Genomic DNA, 20,905 nt, shown 5'->3' on the forward strand with positions numbered 1-20,905 from the left:
CTTCGTGTATAAAAATGATAACTCAGTATAAATTATTTATTACATAGTTTTTACAGTTTATTTTTCATTAACACAGGCCGCATATATTTGTGGAAGCTCTCGTTGACCACTTCTGTATTGAGCGGACTCTTGGAAGCTTCCTCCATCAGTCTCTCGTACACTCTGCCGTCATAGGCTCCCAGCGTTGAACATAAAACCTGTAAGGATTAACTATTTTACACATTTATGTAAAAAGTCTTTTAAAAAACCCGATTTCAAATGCCTTGACACCTTGGCGTAGTGTTGAGTTGTGTTGTCTTATAAGCGGAAGGTTGCGGGTTTGATTTTCGCCAGGCGAAAGTTTGGAATTTATTAAGGAGGAATAAATTTGACGTCTTGACAGATTTTCTATTCAAAAACTGTCATCTCCTCAAAATATTCTCCTGATAAAAGTTACTTGACGATTGAAAAATCGGCACTTATTCTGATACGTCGGATAGAAACATCGATGGAAAGAAACCGATTAGGAGTGTGAGTTTAAAGAAAATATTATCAGAGAAAGTTATCTAACATCAACATTTCTATTCAATTGTGATTAATATCAGGATAGATAAATATATTATGTCAATTGTCAGTATTAGATAACATTTCAGTAGGTAGGTACTATATAGCAAGGATCAATCCATAATATTACAAAGACGATAATTTTATATCAGGCATTAGTAAATCTAATCTGCGAGTTATGTAGAAAAGTAAATGCACCAGGATATTGCAAAAATTACATTCGTTTGTACTTTGTAGGTGCAGTGCACTGCAATTATTATTTACATAAGCATATTCTAAAGGTTCTATGCATGGTTCTATGTAAAATATAATTTAATTACAATAGATCACGTTATAGTTTTCCTATAATATGTAGACTAGGTAGGTACCTAATACCTACTGAAATAAATTTAAAAAAAAAAATTATTTCATTTATTGTACGGAGTTTCCTTCAAGTGTAGGTAAGAAACTTTAACATAGCAAAATTGTAAATACTTAGGTATTGTAGAAACTAACGGAATAAAATATATATTGTAAAAATTTGGATTTTTTTTCTCAAATTGTGGCTAGGTAGGTATATGGTATATGAGATGGTAAGTAATTTCGTCTCAAAAATTAATATTCAAGCAAAAAATTAGCCACATACTCCACTTCTCAGTTTGTAACTATATGCACCTAGTACTTACTTACTTATAAATAAATAACCTACAAAACCTTGATGAATTAGACTCAGTTGCGTTGTTACCTCGTCTCTAATATCAAAAGCATCCACAAGTCCAACTGCATTGGGTCTGATCAACGCGAGCAGTTCCTCATAGCGCTCTTGAAGTGCGTCTATATCGTCTCTTGATATTGTTGAATACTGAAACCAACTTTTAGCTAAAAGTTCGAGTAGCTATTACTAAGTAAATGTATCTAATTGGTTAGGATGGTCAGATAATATAATTAAAGTAAATAATATCCCTATTTCCAACGTGTCGATTGTCGAGCTAAGTGCCTGTACCTCGAAGTATTCGGGCAAAAATTTTGAAAATTATTTTTAAAACCTTCAAAATAAAAACTCCAAAAATATTAAACTGCCATACTTCTTAAAATGCTCACCAATAATAAATCGCCATGTTTCTCCAAAGCCCAATAAACCAAATACAATTCAGCCAGCTGTTCCAATACTGTAGCCAAGTTTCTGGACACAGTTGTAGACAATTGCTTGGTTTCTCTCCAGAATACATCACATAACAGTGAACGAGCATAAGCCTGGAATAAAAAATATAGGCAGGTATTATGGTTCAATTGCTTGACTTATACAATTTTTTTCTCTTGCACAAAAAAGTAAAAGGAGAGACAAGATGAGTGTGCTGCATCTTCTTTTTTGACTTAGCATTTTCTTACTAGGTGGCGTTAACCAGGGGTGACCTTAAATTCAAATTCAAATTCAAATTCAAATTATTTTTATTCAATTAAACTTTTACAAGTGCTTTTGAATCGTTAAAATAATCTACCACTGGTTCGGAATGCTGTTCCTATCGAGAAGAACCAGCAAGAAACTCGGCGGTTGCTCTTTTCAAATGTACAATTTACAATAATATGCCATACTGTATACAAGCAATTGCAGCGCCGTATATTGCTGGAGCGAATCAAATCCAAGCTTTTTTGTCATTTACATAATCTTCGATTGTATAATAAGCTTTTTTCAGGAGCATACTTTTAATAGATTTTTTAAACTTGTGTAAAGGCAAGTCTAAAATTGATTGTGGAATTTTATTATAAAATATTACACTCATTCCCACAAACGATTTTCCCACTTTCCTGAGGCGGAGCGTAGGATATGCGAGCCTATTACGGTTTCTAGTTTGCCGGTCGTGGAAATCACCGATTTTTTTGTAACTATGAATGTTTTGTCGTACAAAAATAATTATATTAGCGTAAATATATTGAGAAGCTACTGTAAAAATACCTATTTCCTTAAATTTCTCTCGTAGGGAATCGCGCGGTTTTAAATTATAGATTGCGCGTATTGCCCTTTTTTGTAATACGAAAATTTTTCCAATATCTGCCGCTTAACCATTATGAGGCTCTGGGCTCTAGATCTTTGCGAGTACGGACTTCCTTATGACTTTTTTACTTGTGTTGTTGATGTCGTAGGCCTGCAAGAGCGAAGCCCCAGGTGGTTACCTTGCTTGATACCCCCTAAGGCCGACATTGGAGCCAATGTCAATAAAATTTCTGTTTTGTTTTAATACCTCGCTAGCAATGATCAACTGCACAGAAGTCAAGTTCCAGGCTTCCTCACGTTCTCTGCCATTTTTTAAATATCGTTGAAGGGTATCGTAGGCTGTTTTCGTTTTCCTGAATAATTAGAAAGGTTTGCTTTGGACAATGAAGAAGTACTGTGCCCTTAATGAAGTAATATAGAATGTATAATACCAATAATTATTATTAGGAATAATAGTTAAAAAAAAACAAGTGCTGCCAAAATTGTAAAATTCTCTTATATTGTTACGAAGATACTTAGCTTATATTATGGTGCATGTATGAATTTGCTTATTTGTTAACTTATTAGGTCTTAGTTCTTACCCAGCGGCAACAGCTTTGAATCCTCGAATGATTCCTTCCGGTGAATTTTGCCACTGTCCATATCTCCTCTCAATAAAATCGGCTAAATAAGCGACATTGGGTGGCAAAGCTTTATGTTCCGTTGCACTTTTCCAAGACTTAATCAGATACCTTTAAGTATGAAAAAAACGATAGTAGATAAGTACCTATATCCGTATATTTTGCCGCAAGCTAGTCTGCATTGATCGATCAAACTGGAAAATTTCAACTGCAGCTAGTTTTTCGAATCGAGACGTCATTCATAAAATTGCCCGGTAGTCCACAGCAACAGCATCATATATCTCCTTCGTATGTGAAGCTTGTGGTATAGCCGTCAATCTTTGGCAAGTTTCACGGCAAGATAAGTTTGCAAGAATGGTAAAGGTTACCTAGCAGTCAGCAATACTGCACCGTAATTCTGCCTCGTAAATGATAGCAGCTGTAGTGTTGGCAAATATCTTAGGCAGGTTAGAGGACATCAGGAAACCCTTCCTGCCGCAAGCTAGACTGCACTGGTCGGTGAGATTGGCAGTATCTCGACTGCAGTTGTTTTTAGAAGCAAATGCCATAAAATTACTTGGCAGTGTACAGTAATAACACTGTGTACTCTCCCTCGGAGGGTAGGACGTAGGACAAACTCTCCCTCATAAATGATAGCAGCTGCGGCTTTGACATCTGAGGCAGGTTGGAAGACACCAGGAAACCGTTTCTGTCACATGCTAGCCTGCACTGATCTACTAAACTAACAATATCTCAAATGCCGCTGGTTTTTAGAAGCAAATGCAATAAGATTACCTGGCAGTCTGCAGTAATAACACCGTATACTCTCCCTCGTAAATGATAGCAGCTGTGGTGTTGGCATATATCTGAGGTAGGTTGGAAGACATCAGGTAACCGTTTCCGCCACAAGACAGCCTGCACTGCTCTACCAGACAAACGGCATCACGACTGCAGATGGCTTTCAGACAGCAGGCAAGAGCGTGGAGCTGGTAAAAATTTCGCATTCATGAAATCCGCACCTACCCACATTATTATAAATGCAAAAGCGTTATTGATTTGTTACTTTGTCCTTCGATCAAGAAGAAACGGATTGTAATGATTTTTGCGTGCTGAAGACCTAGAAAGTGAGATTACTTTTCATCCCAGAAAATTAAAGAGAGTCGGTAAGTAGTTTTGTGATTTTTTTCTACCGTTAACATTGATTTTAAATAACTAGGTATGTAAGTTTTTATTAACGACCCAAAAAGCATGTTATACAATTAACAAAGTTACTTTCTTTACAATTTACAGCTCAAAAGTCGAAAAATTCGCTGCATATGTAACCACACTTGCCTCAGGAAGTTCATCCATGTTTCCCTTCTGGATGTCAGCGGTGACTTTCTTGTGAGTATTCCACATCCAAAGTCCTATCACCCGGAGCGCATGGCTCGAGGCGATTGATATGAATAGCTTGTGTTGTTGAGTCACAAAGTCCAATATTTGGCATTCGGGCTCGCTGCAAAAATTGGAAAGGACATAGATAATATTATTATAATTGTTGTTACAGCTGTTTTATTTGAACGGCAAGTTTTAGTGAAAAAAAAAGCCCAAGATAGAAGAAGACAGACGCTATTTAATGAGCTGAGGTGCCGTGTCATGATCTACTCATCGCTACTAGCTGAGCACAGATTTCCTCTGGGAATGAGAAGGGTATAAGACCAATCACTGGCCTACTACTGAGCACAGATCTCCTCTCGAAATAAAAAGGGAATAGGCCACTGTTCGCCAAGGGCTGATTGGCAGATTTCACACACCTTTAAAAACATTATGGAGGACTTTCAAGCATGCAGGTTTCCTCTCGATGTTTTCCTTCACCATTAAATCAAGTGATATTTAATTGGTAAAACCGCACAATAACTAAGAAAAGTTAGAGGGTCGTACCCGAGATCGAACCTCCGGACTACCTGGCTATCATAGCTCTATTCCTAGTATACCTACTTGGATTTTATCTGTGACTGATGTCTAACGGCAGAGTAGCGGACTGCAATGGTGGCTGCTCTGGACAACTGGAACCCCAAGTCTGTTATAAGCGTCACTCGTGTTAAAACCATTGACTCATAAGTGAGCTTGGAGTGCTTCGGTTTTACGTATGTGCCATCCTGAAATTGAAATGTTGCCTACTTATCGGTCTTCTACAGGATGCAGGTACTTTGGTGACTTCGCAACCTTGTCACTCCTTCACCATTCTCCAACAGAAAAGCAAGAAGCCATGAGGATTGGCATCCTTATGTAGTTAACATCCAATCGACTCTCACGAAACGTTTTGATTCAACGTTTCTGGTACACCTTCCAAGCCAGAGTAAATAGGCATCATCTAGACAACAGCGTTTCAATCAAGATCAAACTAGACTGATTGTTTTCTATGATTGTCGATAAGCGTAAGCAAATCTTGCACTAAAAAACATATTTTGCAACCCTCAGAAGTATGGGATAACAAAATCTACTTACTCTTAAAACTTGCACGTTTCTCATCAGCAAATTCGTCCTGGGTATTCTGTAATTGTCAAAACCAAGGAATCCATTGTCCGCAGTGTTAAAGCCCATTTTGGGTCCAATTTCACCAACCGCGATCCCGGGCAAAGGTTCATGAGTTTCATAATCCCTAATCTGTACCAGGAATAAATGTAAACCATGACACGTTCCGTTTATATAGAGCTGGGCCATTACCAAGCAGGAGTTCGCAGTTTTGCCCACTGAAAAATATATTTTAAGAATTTGAACCATCTATTATCGTGAACAAGCCATAATAATAAGAAAACTGAAAGAACCTGACCTGAAGAACCTGAGAAGGCTAATTTCGAACCTATTCGGAGCCCTTAGTCATGAATTGGTTGGATGGTTAGTCGGTTGGTAAGTGAAACTTTACTCGAGTTTACACCGATAACGTATTTGCTTGCTAGAAACGTGTATTATTTTTATCAAGAAAATAAGCTGACAGAAAAATCTGTGCGAGAGTTGCTGGGCCAAAAGTTCACGTTGCCCTAATGATTGCCGATTTTTAAAGAGGTAATTTAGATCAACTCTACTAAATTTCTAAATTTAGTTACTTACATTACTGGGCTGTAAATTTTAAGGTTGTGAAGTAAATTCTACTTACAACCGCCAGGCCACCACTTGTAAGAAGTTATTTGAGGACTGTTTAGTATGAACTCGTCGGTTTGCGGGTCGAACGTGGCTGTTGTTTCTATGCCCTTAAGATATGAACCATGACCCAGCTCTGTCTAGAATGATATTACAAAATATTGTATCAAGAATCATCATTAACATTCATCTTTACCTAAAGGTGGATTTGGCCAAATGGGCAAATGCTCACTCGATAATAAATGCAATACTCTATCCCCATTCTGCCAAATTCACTTTGCATAAACAGAGATAGAATAATGGTTGTTTCTGTTTATCCAAAGAAGGTTGATAGAGTGGAGATAGAACGAGCTCGTTTTAGTGTAAATCCACCCTTGCAAATCGTTTACTTACTTATAGCTATCGAGAAAAACGGAAGGAAGAAGGGCATTCCATATTCTAGCAGTGCGTATTAGAATCGAGGAAACAAATCGCTTCGTTCGAGTCCGTGGGATTTCGACTACTTATATGTCCCATATAGATCATGGTGATGCCTCGCAGTTCTATAGTAAAATGGCGAGGGGGGAACTCGGTAGGAGGGAGGTAAGTTTTTGGGTGCTTTTGTGTTTTTAGTTTAGGTAACAACCTTTTTGAAGTACCTGGGCATAAGTGCCAATCATTTTGGAGTCTGGCTTCAACCACTCGGCCTGTTGCTCGGCAGAGGCTTGATTCTTGAGGGGAGTCCAAAACAACCCGATGTGTATGAGGAGCGGGTTGATATTGCGAAAGATTCCCTCTTGAATCGAGTAAATTTTTGAAGGGCTATAAATGAAAATGAGATAAAGTTTATACGAACGGTTTTGGTATCAAATAAAAGATTTATTCAATATTCTACGATACGGCAATAGGAACAAATGCTAAGTAAGTAACGTTTAACCAAGTCAGGCAGTAATTCAGATGGGTGACCGATTTTAGAGGTCCGAATTAGGCCTTCTCGTTAAGTCGTTTCACGCAGAGCTCTACCGGGAGAGGAAGAGTTCTATTTGCGTAAGTACCTACATCTACATATACTAATAAACAGAATTGGAGTGTCTGTCTGTAATTTCGAAATAAGTACCTCATGTTAAAAGCTTATCTAATAATAAACTTACGCTCTAAGATCGGAGTTTTCAATGTTATTTCGATTGAACTCACGAAACCAGTTTAAGATAAACGAGGCTTTTTTTATTGCGTTTTCATATCTTTCCTTGTGGCTCAAATATTCTTCAGGCACATCGTCCCACAATTCCTTTTGGTTTAAAACAAAATTTTCTGCAACCAAATACAAAAATAATACTATGTTAAATAATCTAAACCAGCCATTTCGCCCGGATAGTGGATTTAGATTTTAGATAAGTGCCGTGGAAACTCTTCACCCACCCATCTTTTTTTTTAAATTCAAGGTGAATAAAATGGTGAGGCTAAAATTCAAAATATTTTTATTCAATTAGACTTTTACAAGTTCTTTTCAATCGTCAAAAGCATCTACCACTGGTTCAGAATGCCTTTCCTACCGCGAAGAACCAGCAAGAAACTCGGCGGTTGCTCTTTTCAAAGATTTTTTTTGTGTGTGTGAAAAGGGTGTTGCGTACCAAAAAAATTATCGACATCGATTACCCGGTATACCCGGATATACCCGGTATGTGATGTCACCTCACTAGAAAATGGCCATCTCGACCTGTCGCGAGCAATAGGTACATAAGTTTTTAATATGATTTTATTAATTAAAACAAAAGGTTCAAGTCGATGACTGCAGGTAGAACACTTGATATTTGAATTTCATATTAGATAGAAATAATGCATGACTGTTAACCCTGCATTTCAAGAACGAGTAGGTATATACCTATATGTAATACGTTACCCATTGCCCTTGGCTTCGATTCGTGACGAGAAAGACGTTCAATTATTGTGCTCGATCATATTACCTAATAATAACTCTTGTACAGGTATATTTGTACAGATATTTGATGTATATATATATGATGTTGCTGGATATATAGTAGCGCCGTGTTCTCTACCAGGGTAGTAATAAAAACAAAAGAAATGAACACTAAAAAAATATATATATTATAATTCACTATTTAAAGTTACAATACTTGTAGACTACCACACAATACAACGGGCTAGATGCAACTAACGAATTACGCTACGTCGTTGCACGCGTAGCCTCTAAAATGATTACTCGCTAGTGCCTCTACATCACACCACCCCAAATTTTTATCTTAATAAAAATTAAACAAATACAAATTTCCGCAACCTTAATTTTATTTCACAATATTCGTTCTTTATTTTTCGACAACCCTAACAATGTTTCCGATCCGCTTACCCAACAAATCATAATTTAAACACGTCACCCAGTTACAGTGTTCCTTTGATTCGATGCATGGTACATCTCTTAACACATTATACTTGAGATGAGGTCACTAGAACTTGAGCGGGTGGCGACGGGGTCGCTGTGGCAAGTCCACTTACAATTGTTGCTATGCCCGCGCCATCCAGCCTACGTTGCACTCAACGCTTCGAATGTTTGTTACATTACATTTTACGTTTACACACTATCCAATAAATTATAACAATCGTCAACCACTCTAACACTCTCAATAATAAGGTTTAGTTATGACTTCTAATAAAAAATAATACATGAATAAAATAAAAAATAATATATGCGGATCGGGGCCATTTTACAATACTTATTGCTTAATTGCTAGTTGATACTCAAATTATTCTACTGATACCTAACGGGCGTTTTGCTGACTCTCCCACTCCGAGTAGTACGGATTGTATGAGTCGGCAAAACATCATCGTCACTAAATCTACATTTTTTCTTACATGTCGTTTCATCCGGCGTCTGTCGTGGATTTTTGATATCCAGGACAAAAGCCGGTTTTAACCTGTCAATTGAAATAAGTGCTTGTCTATTGGGTAACTGTACTAAGTATGCTTTTTCCAACCGCTTTATGACGTCATAGGGACCGTCATACGGTGGTTGTAGACACTTACGCATTACATCGTTTCTAACAAAAACTTTTTTACAGTCTTTTAAGGCAGGGTGCACAAAAATTGTTCGAGAGTCTCTCTGTGTCTCAGGTTTCGGTCTTAAATTACTAATTACCTGTTTCAACTGCTTTAGGTACTCCTCACCGTCCGTTATCTTACTATCCGATGGTTCGAAAAATTCTCCAGGGAGCCTCAGAGTTCGCCCAAAGGTTAATTCCGCGGCACTTACCCCTGTGTCACTGCGTGGTGCTGCACGTAGTCCCATCATAATGGTGTGCATTTCTTCAACCCACGATCTATTGTCCTTTAATCTCGCCATTAAGGCGGCCTTAAAACTACGATGCCATCGTTCGATCATGCCATTACTTTGTGGATGGTACGGTGTCGTCCTAAACTTATGAACCCCTAAATATTTCATTAACTGTCTAAAGAGACTGCTTTCAAATTGCTTTCCTTGATCTGAGCTCAAATTAATAAAACACCCATGTCTAGTAATCCATCCTTCATACACGAGTTTGGCTACTGTCTTCGCACAAATATCTTTAATTGGAAATGCTTCCGGCCAACCTGTTTCCCTATCGATCATTGTAAGACAATACCTGTACCCTTCTTCTGAAATAGTGAATGGACCTGTAATGTCAATGTGTAAATGACACATTCTATCTACTTTTGCAAATTGCCCTAAAGGTGACATAGTGTGTCTGTGAACCTTTGCTTTTTGACACTCTATGCACGACCTAGCCCAAATACCTACATCTTTATTCATCCCAGGCCAAAAATAATTATCAGTTACCATTTTCCTTGTTGTTCTAATGCCAGGATGGCTTAGGTTATGTATTGTTTCGTATGCGATACGCCTAAACTGTTTTGGTAAGTAAGGCCTAGCCTTATCGCCTCGCAAGTTACAAACAATGGGCTTATTTACACTCGGCAAGTCAATTTTTATTAGTCTCGTATTACCGTTTTTTGTTCCTAACAATTCTGTGAGCTCTTTGTCGTTCGCTTGCGCAATAGCCACTTCTGTGAAGTCAAGTACAGACGGGCACGAAATTGTTTCAACTCGCGATAACGCGTCCGCGGGCGCGTTCTCTTCGCCTTTTGTATAGCGTATATCCGTCGTGAACTCACTAATAAATAATAACTGACGGGTCCTTCGCGGCGTTTCTTTACTACTACTTAGCTTTTTAAACGCAAACGTTAACGGCTTATGATCTGTATACAAAACGAGATCTCTACCTTCGAACATGTTCCTAAAATATTGCACTGACAAATAAAGCGAAAGTAACTCCCTGTCGTAGGTACTGTACTTTTGTTGCGTGTCAGTCAATTTTTTCGAAAAATAACCTAATGGAACCCATTCGTTATTTACTCTTTGTTGCAATGTGCCTCCAACACAAGTATTTGACGCGTCTGCCATTATAGCAAGCACTTGACCTGTTATCGGATACGCTAACAAAGCAGCGTTCTGTAAATTCAACTTGCATTGTTCGAAAGCTTGAACAGCACTTTCTGTCCACACTATACTACTTTTGTCACGTTTCTTTGCTCCGTGAAGATACTTATTTAATTCAGCTTGATATTCGGCTGCCTGACGCAAATGACTTCTATAGAAATTTACCATGCCTAGAAATCTACGAAGTTCCTCTACCGTTTTCGGTCTGGGAAAGTCTACAATTGCTTGGACCTTGCTTGGCAACGGCCTTAAGCCACTGGCTGAGACCTCATGACCCAAAAACTCAACTTTATCTTGTGAAAACGCACACTTTGCTAAATTAATAGTTAACCCAACTTGTTGTAGTCTTTCAAAAACGGCCTCTAAATGTTTTTCGTGGAGCGAACTATTTTCGCTAGCTATTATTAAATCATCTAAATATGAAAAAACAAATTCAGTTTTATAATTCGCACTATCCGGGTTATTTTGTTGAAAATTTGCCTCTAAATCCTGTAAAACATAATTATTCATGAAACGTTGAAATGTTTGTGCTGCGTTTCTTAAACCGAAAGACATACATGGCCATTCAAATAAACCAAAAGGTGTAATGATAGCTGTTTTCTCCACGTCATCCTCTGCTATCGGAATAAAGTGATACGCTCGGTTAATATCAATCCTACTAAATACTTTCTTATCGGCTAAAATAAACGTAAAATCCTTTATGTGAGGAATTGGGTATCTATCAGGCTTCGTAATTGCATTCAGCGCTCTATAGTCTCCACACGGCCTTATATTACCATCTTTTTTAGGTACAACGTGTAGAGGACTCGCCCACGCACTCTTTGACGGGCGGCAAATACCCATTTCCTGCATAAGGCGAAATTCTTCTCTTACCTTTTTAAATCGGTCCGGCGGCAGTGGCCTTGGGCGCGCATGCACCGGAGGTCCTGAAGTCTCGATGTGGTGTCTTACGCTGTGACGTGGTGGTTCTTTGAACGTCGCTGGCATTGTCAATTCTGGAAACCTACTTAGAAGAGAATAACATGGATGCGATTCGGCTATAGTAAAAATAGATGAATGCTCCGAGTTTACTATAGTGGAAATTACATACATGTTAGTCTCCTGATCTAACAATCGTCTGTTTCTTAAGTCTACTAACAAATTATACTTAGCTAAAAAATCCGCACCTAAAATGGGTTGTTTAACGTCGGCTATTACAAAAGTCCACTTAAACGCACGACGCAATCTTAAATTTAACACTAGAGTCTTTGTTCCGAAAGTTTGTATTTCACTACCATTCGCGGCATAAAGTTTGTATTTATTATTCATTGCACTGTCACACACTGATTTATAACTTTTAGGCAACACTGAAATGTTCGCACCTGTGTCTATTAAATAACGTAAGCCATTGTCTTTATCCGTAATACATAAACGGTGGTTCCCTAATTCGACGCAGGTACCCACCGGTTCCACCTGCATCTTTACTAGTTTTCCTGCTTCGTATTCCAGGTGCACGGCTGTTCGCAGCGATTAGCTCTCTGCCTGTATCTAAAATGATGCACGCAGAGCCAGTCCGGGCTATCCGGGGTACGTCTGGATCTGTTTTCCTCTCGTCCTCGGGAACGCGAACGACCACGGAAACCTCCGCGACCTCGCCTACCTCGCCAACTGTGTCTGGACCTGTCCAGCTGGTCCAACCTCGCATGGATCCTGGCTATTTCAGCTGCCATCGACGAAGTTCCGGGTACCGCCTCCTTAACTGCCACTTCTGCTACTGGTTGGGACTTCATAGTTTCCATTACTTTGTCAGCAATCACAGCTAGTCTGTCTAGATCTTTGGCTTCTGTCGCAGCCAGAACGCCTCGTGCTGCTGCTGGTAGCAGATTCTGCCATAAAACACTTAGGGTCTCATTATTAATTTTACCCCTGGCCAGATCCTGCATCTTTCGGAGGAGGTGGCTGGGTTTCTGATCACCCAGTTCCATCTCCCCGATGAGCTTCTGTATCTGGCGGTTCTCCGACTCTTCATATATGTTCAGCAACCTTTCTTTAAGTACCTCGTACTTACGCTCTTCCGGAGGATTGATGAGGATGTCCGTCACTTGTTGTATGACATCCTTACCCAGCTTGGATACCACTATATTATACCTGGATGCGTCTCCTTGTTTTTGTGGTGCCAGTATTGCTTCCAGCTGGATAAACCAGACCCTAGGTTGGTCGGTCCAAAACTCCGGGATCTTCGACGTGATAGATATCGACGCTAAATACGTGTCTTCATCCTTCACTACTGTCGTAGGTTGCGCCATTTTTAAAGTTTTTTAGTTTTTCACTTCCTACGTGTTAATTTGAGTTGCCCTAGCTTACGTTACTTTACTTTATTTTAATTAAGAAAATTAACACGCGCTACCCTGGTAGTTCAAAGTCCGAGTCACCAATGTACAGGTATATTTGTACAGATATTTGATGTATATATATATGATGTTGCTGGATATATAGTAGCGCCGTGTTCTCTACCAGGGTAGTAATAAAAACAAAAGAAATGAACACTAAAAAAATATATATATTATAATTCACTATTTAAAGTTACAATACTTGTAGACTACCACACAATACAACGGGCTAGATGCAACTAACGAATTACGCTACGTCGTTGCACGCGTAGCCTCTAAAATGATTACTCGCTAGTGCCTCTACAACTCTTACTATTATTGTTACAAAATGTTGGTGATCATATTAAATTGTTAAAACCTCATTGGATTGTGGAATGTGGATTCATTCGGAACCAGCCCTCTCCACGCCGAGCGTCGAACATAATATATTATGGCAAGGCTTTTATTAAAAAAAAACTACTGAAACAGTGGGTTTAAATAAAAAGAGCAAATCAGTATAATCGCCCAAATTTATTATGTCACTTCACTAAACACACTAATACAAATCACTCATTGCTTTATTACTATTGTTACTTTGTTACTATTTATATAATTTACACTTGTTTACACAAATGGACATAGTTTCAGCTTACAATGCGTACGATAGAACAATAATCCTAAAAGTGAGCTCGCATAGCTTTATATGGCGTTATCCCCACCGAAGGCATTCGGCAGTGGTGGCGGAGTTGCGTTCGGCTGTCAATGGCGCTGGCGTTGATTGGCTGTCATGGCGGCAGTAGGCTATGATTGGCCGTCTTGGCGGTTATCGGCTGTAACAGGCGGTGATTGGCCAGCTTGGCTTGACTCGGATAGTCTGGTTGGCGTTGGCGCGTTGCGATTGGCTGAGGCGGCGTGGCGTTACATTCGGCCGTCCTGAAACAATGAATTGCTCCCGCAATGGGAAAATGCTTGGTTAGCTTTCTGGTAGACAATAGCTCAACAAGGTCTTCGGTTTCAAGTTATTTATCGGAACAGTTAGCACTGTTGGATATAAGAGCCGTAGGCGCTGTGATATGGCTTTAAAGAGTCTGCTCAGGCATGTACAAGCTTCGTAGCCTCGAAACCCCTTAACACTTCGAGTTCTCTTAATGCCTACCAGCTTGGTTACGAAAATGAACCTGAGTAAATGCTATCAGTGTTTACTTCTATCGCAATGCTTGTGGGAACTTGCCACTAAATAACTAAATTCCTTTGTTATAATTAAATGAAATATTAATTTTGCCAGTTACATTATCTAGTTAGCTTTATCCTATCGCTTGCTATTCTTTACCGAGCATTTGCCTTGTTACGCATAACCATCCCGAGTTCGCTAATTTTACATTAATAGTAACATGGCATCGTGACCTAGGTAAATACCAAATTATGGATATCACATTCATTGAGAGTATTGTCAGTAGTCCAAATAATATCAGTTAACAGTTTGTCCAATCATTTTATTCGCAGTTTCGCTAGGACCTGTGGCACAACGCGTTTAACATGGTCTGGTTAGTGCTTGGCTTGGCTTGACTAGGCACTTGGCTCGTGGTAGTATCATGGAGGTCAAAACATACCTAACTATTAATCAGTCGACACTCGGAAACTCTAAAATGTCTACTAGTAAAAGCATTCTTATGCTCACTTTATAAGTTTACTAGGATGTCCAAATAAGGCAAATTATGTATAATATTCTACGAAACTGATCGTTTTCGGCTAATAACAAATTTTGCAAAAGCATCTGTAATAATCAAATTGTACCTACACTACTGATGAGCGATATCCTTTCGCTGTCTTACAAAATGGTTTTACAAAATGTGGTCAGTATGAACTCTACAAAATTCTAATCCAATGCCATTGGTCTGTGATCTAAACTGCAATCTTATCTACTTTAAAACCAAGACGAAACAAAAGAACATTATTTAATTTATAAATTATTATCGTTTTCAGTTGTACTATTTTTCCACGTTTTACTTTAGAGACATTTTTGAAAGAAAAACCGTCAACAGACTGGCTTGTAGAAAGGAAAATAGCTTGTAAATAGCTTCTCGTGAAGCTGTGAATGCTATTACTCTAACTTGAAAAGGAATCTCACTTAAATCCTTGCAGGGAGATCTCTCAACGAGCAACGAGATGAAAGTACTCCTATCGAAAGTAAAACTTGGCTACCGAAAGTAAAACTTGGCTATTGAAAGTAAAACTTGGCTACCGAAAGTAAAACTTGGCTACCGAAAGTAAAACTTGGCTACCGAAAGTAAAACTTGGCTACCGAAAGTAAAACTTGGCTACCGAAAGTAAAACTTGGCTACCGAAAGTAAAACTTGGCTACCGAAAGTAAAACTTGGCTACCGAAAGTAAAACTTGGCTACCGAAAGTAAAACTTGGCTACCGAAAGTAAAACTTGGCTACCGAAAGTAAAACTTGGCTACCGAAAGTAAAACTTGGCTACCGAAAGTAAAACTTGGCTACCGAAAGTAAAACTTGGCTACCGAAAGTAAAACTTGGCTACCGAAAGTAAAACTTGGCTACCGAAAGTAAAACTTGGCTACCGAAAGTAAAACTTGGCTACCGAAAGTAAAACTTGGCTACCGAAAGTAAAACTTGGCTACCGAAAGTAAAACTTGGCTACCGAAAGTAAAACTTGGCTACCGAAAGTAAAACTTGGCTACCGAAAGTAAAACTTGGCTACCGAAAGTAAAACTTGGCTACCGAAAGTAAAACCTGGCTGCCGAAAGTAAAACCTGGCTGCAGAAAGTAAGACCTGGCTGCAGAAAGTAAGACCTGGCTGCAGAAAGTAAGACCTGGCAGCTGAAAGTAAGACCTGGCAGCAGAAAGTAAGACTTGGCTGCAGAAAGTAAGACTTGGCTGCAGAAAGTAAGACTTGGCTGCAGAAAGTAAGACTTGGCTGCAGAAAGTAAGACTTGGCTGCAGAAAGTAAGACTTGGCTGCAGAAAGTAAGACTTGGCTGCAGAAAGTAAGACTTGGCTGCAGAAAGTAAGACTTGGCTGCAGAAAGTAAGACTTGGCTGCAGAAAGTAAGACTTGGCTGCAGAAAGTAAGACTTGGCTGCAGAAAGTAAGACTTGGCTACTGTCTTCACTTCGGCATCTATGTAATTCCGAAAACAGTTCACGATTGAATTTAGGTAATACAGGATCATCAGTCAAATAACAGTTTTCTATTCCATTCCTATTCCCTACTATGTAAGCTACATAACCAGGCAGGCATACTAACACCAACTGAACTCAAGATATTATGTAAAACGTCAGTCTAGTCGGCTTAGTGAAAATTCTTACGGTACGTCCGGTCCACCTGACTAACAATGAACGGCACAAAGCTATATCATGGTTATAATTAAAAGTGCCACTTGAACTTTCTACTTACATTATGATTGGACCGACAATCTTAAGGTAGAATGATGAAATTGACTCGATTGAAAGTTGGCAAAAGTACGTAACATACATGCTGCCTACAAGCACTACTTTTTTTCTAAAATGACACAAGCATTATCAAAATCATAAGGATATCTAACTGGTAATAGTTATTATTACGTTTCCTCCAAGTGCCCAATTCTGCCTACATTACACTACCTATTTGTATTTACTCTTTTATACGCTGCGCCACTGGCTTGTATAGTATACGAGACAGTTCCAAAGCCGTGAGTAAGATCTACTTACTATGCTCTCAATCATTCAAAGAATGTGATTTAAACTACAAGTTACAACACGTACAGACTTCATAAACACTAACTTTTAGTAAAAATAAAAGAACAGTCATACCATACAGCATAAACGCTTAACAGCGCTTATGTCACCCCAAATAGGCAACAATGCGGCGGCTTATAGATACCCATTGGCTGCAACCCTGCATCGTTAGCGCGCCACGATGTGGTGCCTCGCAGTGACGCGCTCGGCATCAGGCACACAGCACACAGCAAAGCATCAGTGGTGACCATCGTAGGCGATGACGTTTGCACTTCACGAACTCACCAAAAATTCCGAGAAAAGAAAGATAAACACAATATTATTGTTTGACTACAAGTAGCTCCCAGTCGATTCATAAAGTACGTCTGCCCCAATTATGAAGATCTATATTCATATTACATAACAATCATATAACCACATGAAAATCAATTTCACAAGAAACTCAAAAGTGAACATCATAAAACAATTCGATTTTACATTCAAATTGCGATCGCCATGCTATATGCAAAACTGGATTTGAGCACACTGAAAGTGTTCATCAACCGATTCTGAAGTAAATGATATTATTGTACCCTTAAAAATAATTTACAGGTACCCCACACGTACCCCGTGTTGTCTGTATGACTGCAGCGGGAATATCACCGACGACGCGAAAAAAATAACCTTAAAGGTTTATAGAACCTTATACTATAACTGAGCCTTGTGCAAATAAAAACACTAATAGCGTCAAAGCTTGTTTCTTGAAAACTTCTGGTTGAAATTTGCGGGTAGTCTGAGAACTATTGTTACCATCCGATATACTAGATCTTTTTTTTTAAATTAATTCCTGATCAGTATGTATTTATGTCAGTTCATAACCACTCAACAATTTTAACCGATTTTGATAAATGATACGTCATTCGTCTTGATGGCGTGTGTGTCAATGGATATATAAAATTCTTTAAACAATCAATGTGGTGGATTTTATACGATTTAATGTAAGAGCCGAAAAATATGCAGCGCAAACTGCAGTCGGGAGTTTTTATTTTTTATTATTTAACTTATTGAATTACTTGTTAACTTTTTCGTACCGGTAGCACTTGGTCATAATTTCCACATACTGGAAAGCACTACTACTAACCCACTAAGTACGTTTTCTAGAATTAAACTGCGAATTCAAATTGCGGGTATCTCGGCGAGATGCAACGTGAAAAGTGGATGGTTGAACGGGTTTTTACCTGATTCGATAAAAAGTTGACTAAATCAATCGGTTGCAATTTTAGCATTAGTATTCACCGCCATTATTTCATCAGTTATATATATACAACACGTGTATTTTTGTTAGGAAAACTGTAAATAAAACAATACACACAAATATCACGTTTACAAAAATTAAAACTAAAACTCGTCGAGCTAGTTACCTTGCCTTACCCAAAACTAGAACAATTTATGGCAGAAAAACCCTTACCTATGAAGGAGCTAAACTGTACATCAAAATACCTGCACACATAAAAAAAATGTACACTCATTCAATCCATTTAAAACTGAATTAGCTGCTCACACTATGAGTAATGCGAATTACTTCAACAAATGCGCTGAATGAGTACTTAATTAAATGGCGAATATTGTAAACTTTATTTTCTTAGAATTAAGTTCTTATGTAAATGACTTTTTTGTTTTTATGAGAATTAAACATCTTTAAACCTAAACCTTTATTTGACGGTCAGATATGCCACAAATTATAGTTATATTTATCTTCAGCTATCACTCAAACCATTCACTATCCGCGAGCGTATAATGACCACCTATCATAACCCGCGTGCTCTAATACTAATTTCATAACCTCAAACAGGGTGTTAGCAATATTAACCTTTCACGGTCATCTCATCAGTAGAGGTTACAAACACAATCAACCTCATTACACTATGCATCAATATCATTAAAAACGGGATTAGAAATGGAATAATGGATGGATCATACCTCAGTTATTACGCGTAGAAGTTGAGGGTAGGTTGCCATCGGGCGTAGAAACCATGCACGCTGCAGATGAATGTACCTCCGGTTCAAAACTCTTCTAAGGACCTTCCGGGCCCCAGAAGTGGACGATCTTCATTGTCGCTTGATTTTTACACGATGATTCGTTTCATCCTTGCGGATGAACAAAGTAGATGGCATGTCTTTGCCGACTCGTTAATTGGCGCGATTATGCATCATAACTTTCTTTATTAATCCCACTTCTGAGATGAAACAGTGGGTTTAAATAAAAAGAGCAAATCAGTATAATCGCCCAAATTTATTATGTCACTTCACTAAACACACTAATACAAATCACTCATTGCTTTATTACTATTGTTACTTTGTTACTATTTATATAATTTACACTTGTTTACACAAATGGTCATAGTTTCAGCTTACAATGCGTACGATAGAACAATAATCCTAAAAGTGAGCTCGCATAGCTTTATATGGCGTTATCCCCACCGAAGGCATTCGGCAGTGGTGGCGGAGTTGCGTTCGGCTGTCAATGGCGCTGGCGTTGATTGGCTGTCATGGCGGCAGTAGGCTATGATTGGCCGTCTTGGCGGTTATCGGCTGTAACAGGCGGTGATTGGCCAGCTTGGCTTGACTCGGATAGTCTGGTTGGCGTTGGCGCGTTGCGATTGGCTGAGGCGGCGTGGCGTTACACTACGTAAATGCACTAACAAATTGACAAGTGTAAATTAAAAATTTATATCACCCCCGACAAGTGAAGGTTACAGTAACTAAAAAAAAGCTGATAACTTTCAAACGGCTGAACCGATTTTCATGGAATATAGCTAAGAACACTCTCGATCAAACCACCTTTCAAACAAAAAAAATTAAATTCAAATCGGTTCATTAGTTTAGGAGCTACGATGCCACAGACAGATACACAGATACACAGATACACACGTCAAACTTATAACACCCCTCTTTTTGGGTCGGGGGTTAAAAAGCAAAGTGAAACTATTAATTTAGTTGCTGAATTATATGAGTCTAAGGTACCTAAATGTTATGATATTTTACAATCATATAATAATGCTGAAGTACTTACTTAGTACACATACGTAAGTATTTGAAGTCCTAATTACCAAGGTCTTCTAACCCTGCGCTGGACACTGCGAAGTTGCCATTTTAGCATCTTGGGATCACAACGTCTATCGGTTTTTCGAACCATGTGACCTCAGCCCTGCCCATCGCCACTTCAGTTTTGCAAACCGCTGACCTACGTCGGTTACTCTGATCCTGATTTGATGACGTAGAGAAACTCCAAGCATAGCTCTCGCTATAGCTCGCTGAGTGATTCTGAGTTTTTTCGTGAGCCCCATAAGCTAGATTTTTTTTTACACACGAAATGCCTAACGCATACCCTTCCGTCAGGGGAAACGGAGAGGTTATGTGGGACTTGCACCCACTAAAACCTGTGTTTGTTCCACAACGGACTGGCGGTTGCGCGGGTACACTAAGGTAGTATTCCCGGCCAGCTCTTGACTCGCCGCCAAGCGGAGGGGTCCCATCGCTAGGCTGGCTGCTACCAGATCCGTCTCAGAAGCGCGCCCGGTACACGGCGCGCTACCTCCTGACAAGCTATGGGGCTCACAAGAAAGCGATTATGTCTCGGATCCATAATTTTATTTAATCCCTGGCAACACGCACTGTTCTAAGACTTATGTCTTCAAGTACTGGAGGACTTATAGAATTATCACTGTAGATACAAGTCTATAAGCCTAAAGGGATCAGCAAGATGACGACGCAAAGAAAAAAGTCTAGGTAGGTAGGTACTAACCGACTTGCTTTCTCTGCATAGTATTTTCTTCACCACCATCAATAATATGTATCAACTCTTGCACATCGAAAGTGCAATTTTTTCTTTCTCTTATCAAATCTTCATTAATTTTTGCACTCATTGTTAAAAATACTTGTTCACGACACGAATAAAAAAAACGTAATAAATAGGTTACATGTTTAACCTTTCTTACATGACGAACCCATGTAAATTAATTATTATTAATGAACTGTTAAATGATTATTCACATTATAATATAAAAATTCCCTTGTCTGACTGTGCTGTGCATCACGTTTAGGCCCGGTTACCACCTAATAATAATAATAATAATATCAT

General features: G+C 38.8%; 1 protein-coding gene across 1 annotated transcript; it reads right to left on the reverse strand.

The window, feature by feature from the left end:
* Positions 1-24: 24 nt before the first annotated feature.
* Positions 25-20,756, reverse strand: LOC123871620 (probable peroxisomal acyl-coenzyme A oxidase 1). The gene is made up of 13 exons (XM_045915536.1): positions 20,570-20,756; positions 7,365-7,524; positions 6,873-7,035; positions 6,251-6,374; positions 5,602-5,846; positions 5,092-5,252; positions 4,447-4,609; positions 3,910-4,100; positions 3,097-3,246; positions 2,763-2,868; positions 1,624-1,776; positions 1,268-1,384; positions 25-197 (listed from the first exon to the last, which is right to left on the reverse strand). Exons 1-13 carry the CDS (start codon positions 20,688-20,690, stop codon positions 51-53), a joined length of 2,001 nt encoding a protein of 666 aa, XP_045771492.1. The 5' UTR covers positions 20,691-20,756; the 3' UTR covers positions 25-50.
* Positions 20,757-20,905: the final 149 nt, after the last annotated feature.

The sequence above is a fragment of the Maniola jurtina genome, chromosome 2 (genome assembly GCF_905333055.1).
Source record: "Maniola jurtina chromosome 2, ilManJurt1.1, whole genome shotgun sequence".
Lineage (NCBI taxonomy): Eukaryota > Metazoa > Arthropoda > Insecta > Lepidoptera > Nymphalidae > Maniola > Maniola jurtina.

Bases quoted from the DNA above. Each gene is read 5' to 3' on its own strand.
- LOC123871620 (XM_045915536.1), bottom strand. From the start codon at position 20,690: ATGAGTGCAAAAATTAATGAAGATTTGATAAGAGAAAGAAAAAATTGC. The intron at 7,525-20,569 runs GTTAGTACCTAC...ATTTGGTTGCAG, and splicing joins TATGCAGAGAAAGCAAGTCG to AAAATTTTGTTTTAAACCAA. The intron at 7,036-7,364 runs GTAAGTTTATTA...TTTCATTTATAG, and splicing joins GAAAACTCCGATCTTAGAGC to CCCTTCAAAAATTTACTCGA.